Source organism: Arachis ipaensis, chromosome B07 (assembly GCF_000816755.2).
Source record: "Arachis ipaensis cultivar K30076 chromosome B07, Araip1.1, whole genome shotgun sequence".
Taxonomy (NCBI): domain Eukaryota; kingdom Viridiplantae; phylum Streptophyta; class Magnoliopsida; order Fabales; family Fabaceae; genus Arachis; species Arachis ipaensis.
This window is the reverse complement of record NC_029791.2, coordinates 121468709-121474113: the sequence shown is the minus strand read 5'-3', so window position 1 is coordinate 121474113 and position 5405 is coordinate 121468709. Positions and strand designations below refer to the sequence as shown.

General features: G+C 36.7%; 2 protein-coding genes across 2 annotated transcripts; both read right to left on the bottom strand.

Annotated features, from left to right (window-relative positions):
* On the bottom strand, nt 524-2371 carry LOC110264413. Its single transcript, XM_021106466.1, has 3 exons — nt 1245-2371; nt 1075-1138; nt 524-964 (listed from the first exon to the last, which is right to left on the bottom strand). Exons 1-3 carry the CDS (start codon nt 1511-1513, stop codon nt 824-826), a joined length of 474 nt encoding a protein of 157 aa, XP_020962125.1. The 5' UTR covers nt 1514-2371; the 3' UTR covers nt 524-823.
* On the bottom strand, nt 3062-4313 carry LOC107606159 (protein EXORDIUM). Its single transcript, XM_016308155.2, has one exon. It carries the CDS (start codon nt 4194-4196, stop codon nt 3240-3242), a length of 957 nt encoding a protein of 318 aa, XP_016163641.1. The 5' UTR covers nt 4197-4313; the 3' UTR covers nt 3062-3239.

Below are 5405 nucleotides of genomic sequence, written 5' to 3'. Positions count from 1 at the left end.
TTATAAACTATATTTAATAAATTTCAACCATTAATAAAGAATATATTTACATATGGAAAAATCTAGGAGGCCAGCAATTTTATTGAATTTTGGCCAGTATGTAACCAGCAGAGAAAGGTGAGCCATTGGATGAAATCTCATACTAATCTCACATCATTAAATTATCATTGATGGTTATTTGATGGCTACTAATCACAAAAGTTGCTGACCCTAACATTGCTCTTTACATATATACTAGCGTGATAACCCGTACAATGCACGTGATTCACGAAATTTAAACTCTTTTAAAAGAAAAATACTAAGAATATAACTAAAATGTATTCTACAAAAATAGACATGTTGTATTAATTTTGAATAATTACAAAATTATCATTATACTAAAATAAAAAAATAAAATACAACAATTATTCAATATGTCAATAAATGGCATAACATATTTTCTAAGATAATAAAAGATAATAAGATATCCAAACAATTGTTAGACACTAAAAAAACAGAAAAAAAAAAAAAAGTCCAACAGAGATGTAGTTTACTATTATGTATTATCTTAGAAACACATAATGTCAAGATACCTACTGATAACAAAACAAAATATATACAACATATATAAATTTGTTCATCAAACAAAAGATAAAATATGTCCAAGACAAATTAACATATAATTCAAAATATCCATCAAATAGAGTTATACATAGGAAGTCTAATGTCGCTGGATCGATAACTCTATCTGCCGTCTAACTATCGAGCCGAGTTTCAAAGTAATGATATCACCCTCCTTTAAGTTGTATATTCTACAACATTCCCTCCACCCAACTCCAAATTTTCATTCTCCACCTCTTTCTCCACTTTTCAGTAACTGGAAGAAGAAGACATTATTCTCTACATTGGAATCTGGACCAGTGATTGTCCAAATTGAGCCATCTTCACACAGTTTAAGATACGCAGCGAATTTTGAAGCCAAATACTGCAAAGAATAATTCATAGTTAACACAAACATAAAAGATTTAGGAAGAACATCCAATCAGCTTGCAAGAAAAAAAAAAGATAAAAAAAACTCTTTTGAAATCAAGTTACCAATCTAGGTTGTGCAACATCCGAAGCTGTGATTTTCTTTTCATAAGAAACCTCTGGAGAGTATCTAATTCAGGATAATACGAATATGTTAGTCGCCACACTGAAAAATAGCAAGCTATCCCATGATATTAAAATCAGAAACACAAAGAAAAAGTTACATCTAGCATTACCTAGGATCAACCAACTCGTTTGCCGCATGACTTTGTTCATTAACCTCCAATGATAAACTACTTCCACTAGACAAATCTATTGGATCATTGAGATTATCCCCTACCAGTGCCCCACCTTGATCATTGTCTTCATCAGCATCTGATGAAAACTGATCATCCGATGGTCCAGACCCGAAGAGAACAATCACATCAACTGATGAGTCCTCATCCATCTTGGTGTACTTTATGTGGAACACTCTTGATACATTATCAAGTGTCTCTGGGTCCATTAGCTCAGGAACATAGAAGTCAGGATCAAGGTGAACTCGGATGGGTTGGTTATCCTTATCCCACAATGAAATAAAAAAAATGCCAAAATCGACATACCTAAATTGAACAGATGCCTCTATCGATAAAATAGAAAGTTCTAATCTGTTCAAATGAGGAGTCAGTTATGAGCAACTGATCATTCTTTCTTACCACCTCCAGCACTAAACAATTATTTAACTCGTCAATGACATAGAACATTGGCCCCAATCATTCCCCATGAGTTGAAACAAAATTTGGGGGAAGAGCTCTATCACCCTATATTCAAATTTGTTCCCAAAGTTAATTCATGTGTAACAAAACATACTAAAAAAGCTTCACATAATTTTAACTAATTATTTAGCAAAGAGGGATATTTTAAATCTACCATTATTACTAACTGAGCAACACAAGAGAACAATAATCACGTAACTGAACTAACATTATAATGAGAAGAAAGCTTTAGCATAAATAAATGAGAAGATTGTAGTTCAGTAAATAGCTCAATGAATTTAAACAAAATATCCATAAAAAAGGGACAAAAGGGTAAAACAACCACTCCCAGACATGCAGAAAATAGTAGAAAATAACAAATTCAAGAACATATAGTCAAATCAGGAATCTAATTATATGAGATTGATACCACTGCCCAAAACTGCACATTGACCATTATGTTTCGTTACCTGCTTATTGAAAACGCGAAATTAAAAACAGTTCTTTTCCGCTGGCCAGTATACTTGAGTTGCTAAAAACCTCCTATTAGAACATAATGGTACAATTAGAATTTAAGAATGAAACTTTTAATCAAGAAAACAACTAACTAAGTATACAAAAAAAAAAAAAAAAACAGAAACACACTAAAAACACATTAATGAAAAATAACCAAGAGACAAAGTTGGAAAAGTATTACACAACATATTTTACACATTACAACAATTTCTGAAATCTGACCTACATATAGATGAGGAGCCAATAAAATTAAATTACAACATGAAAAATATCTTAGTAAGAATTAAAAAAAAAAAAAAACTATACATGCCATAACATCAATATCAAATTTCTTTTTTAATCACAAAAATGACCCTAACATTGCTCTTTACATATATATTCAATGGTACGTTATTATAACCCGCTTGTTTATGTAACTAGAATCAATTGCTCCTAATTAAGGATCAAATACTACTACTACTATCCTAATTAAACATTATCATCATGTTTAGATATATAGTGGGGTGGTTGAAGAGCATTAGCACCTAGCAAAACAGCACAGCACGTGAAGAGCTCAGTCTACATTGGGACACTCATCACCAGTTGTTTTTCATTTTCTTCTTCTCAAGTTCCACAATGGATATTTGTACACATAACATGGTTCTGGATGGATCCAACGTGTAATATTTTCCAATTATAGTATCCACGTGGGCCATACGCAATAACCAAGTTCAGGAATTCCTCAAGTGTTTTTATTTTTTAATGAAAGAAAGAACGCAAGGACATTTCTGTTTTAACAGGAATAATATAAACCCATGAAACCATCGTTTGAAAGCAAACCGAAGTAAATTTGCTTCTATATCATTAATAATAATTAAGCAAAAGAAATAATGGAACAAATCAATGAATTTTCAATTTTATCCTACATGAAAGTGCTTTATTTTTACGATATACTAATCCAAATAGTACTAATCCGTGTTACTAATATAGCAGTTGGCATCCTCACACGAGCGTTGAGCAAGAAGACGTAGAAGGATCATAGAGAGCAGGAAGCAAGTACTTCCTTCCATTACCACCATTTGCATTGTAGCTAGCACCGGTTGCGGAATCCACCAACAAGTTCCCAGCATAGCCAGGGTATGCACCTTTTCCATAAACCCCAGGGCAAGCTGAAGAAGCTTCTAGAGGCGCCTCAGCTGGGCCCTGGTAGTAACCGTTCCCGAAGGGGTTAGTGGCGGTTCCTGCCAAAAGGCTAGCAAGGTTGATGACCATACCGTCTAGGCCCACGTCGTTGTTTGGAGCAACAAGTGGCGGGCTTTGAGGCCCGTAGATGGGCTGATGGAAGGGCCACGCGCACTGGCCCGGGCATTGTGTCTCGGAGTTACCAACCCAGATGTAAGCGAACTTGTTATTCTTTCCCTTCAAAGGAGAAGGAGAAGAAGAAGAACCGTGGGTCCCGCAGCGGGACATACAGAAGCCTTCCACTGCCACGTCAGCGGAGGTTAGAACGACGTTGATGGCGTCTTTCTGGTCCCCCTTTGATGCCAACTCAACGAGATTCTTGCTCGTTAAGGATTTCCCCAGAGAGTAACTCTCATCGAGAATCTGTTTTCCCAGTGAAAGTGAAAGAGAGGAAGTTCCCTTCTTCTTGGAGGTGAGGTGGTAGTATTTCTCGGTGGTTTTCCACCACGTGGCAACGGATGGTTGGTTGGTTTGAGGCGGTGATGTGAGGGAGGTTATGAAGTCGGAGACTATGGCCTTTTGGGAGGGTTTGAACTGACCGTACCATATGAGGTTAACGGAGATTTTCCCGTACAGTAACGGACCGTTATGGTAGCGGAGTAGCTGGGATTGGTCTTGAACCAGCTCCTTCATGTTTCTAGCAGCTAAAGAAAGTTGGAAGAGTGAAATGAGAAGAAAGATTTTGATAAAGCATTGAGAAGAAAATAAAGTGGCCATGTTTTTGTTGAAAATGGATTCTGACCAAAGCAGAGATTGCTAGCGGTCTTTTCTTTTTTTTAAGTGGAAGCTGAGATAGCGAATGAGATTTTGTTTTGTGGATTGGATGTGGGGATTGGGAAGAGTATTTATAGGTCCCAGGCAAGGCAAGGGTTTAATTTAGGACTTAGGAGTTTTTAATTTATCGTGTTTGAATTGAATAAAATGTGGTTTTCACTGTGTGGAACTTGCGAAGAAAGATAGTGATTATTGTACTTGATTAAAGGAGAGGTGACTTTTGTGTGTGGGAAGTGGTTAGCCCTTCTGGCATTTACGAGCCACGGCTTGTCCAGTAAGTAAGGTAGAGGGACCCCCCTCCCCTCCGAAAACTACTCTAATCCCACCTCTCCATGAGCAAGTGAAGTTCACGCGCTGAACTAAAATGTGTCTTCTTATGGAGCGTGAGAGGCAAGGCAGTGTGGGTAATGGGGATGCATTTAAAAAAGGGGTTCTGAGTAAAAGAAAGAAAGTGCAATCCTTTGTTGAAATAAGTGATGAGGTCTTTATTGTTTTTGTGGGGATGGCTACGTGACAAGAGCGTTACAGCTTAGGAACAGTTTGATTATTTTGAAGAATGGTGGATTGTCAAAATTGGCCATTGGGTGTAGGCTTCTCAGGTAAGGGACTAGAAGGGTATAATGGGAAGAATAGGAAGCGGGAATTATGGGGCAAAGCAAAGAGAGACGTTAGGATATATGCCAGCCTGGATGGTGTGTATTTTTATTGGGGAACGGGTATTGATCCAACTGGCACTTAACCATAGCCCCAAACGAAAGGAGTATCCAAGGAAGCACGTGACTGAATGCGCCACCCCTCATTCGATAACTATCCACGCGCCACTCACGTGACCTCACACGGTGGATGCCTCCTTCCACCTCTGCCTGTATACCTGTACCTATCTATTATACACAGCCTCAAAGGACAAAGGCTCACACGTTGCTCGACATTATTATGGTGCTAAGCATTAATGTTACACAAAATTCTGTAGGAAACAAAAATGTTACACAAATTAAATGTTAAATCTAAACCGCTAAAGTTTGTAACTCAAGTGTTGTTAAGTTTAGCAACTCTTGTCAATCAATAAAATCATAAATTAGAAGTAAAATCATAAATTAGAAGTTGTATTAATTTAATAGTAATACTATATGACTAGTAAATATTATCATTTGA

Bases quoted from the DNA above. Each gene is read 5' to 3' on its own strand.
- LOC110264413 (XM_021106466.1), bottom strand. From the start codon at position 1,513: ATGGACCCAGAGACACTTGATAATGTATCAAGAGTGTTCCACATAAAG. The intron at 1,139-1,244 runs GTAATGCTAGAT...ATCCTGAATTAG, and splicing joins AACGAGTTGGTTGATCCTAG to ATACTCTCCAGAGGTTTCTT. The intron at 965-1,074 runs GTAACTTGATTT...TATTCTTTGCAG, and splicing joins ATGTTGCACAACCTAGATTG to TATTTGGCTTCAAAATTCGC.
- LOC107606159 (XM_016308155.2), bottom strand. From the start codon at position 4,196: ATGGCCACTTTATTTTCTTCTCAATGCTTTATCAAAATCTTTCTTCTC.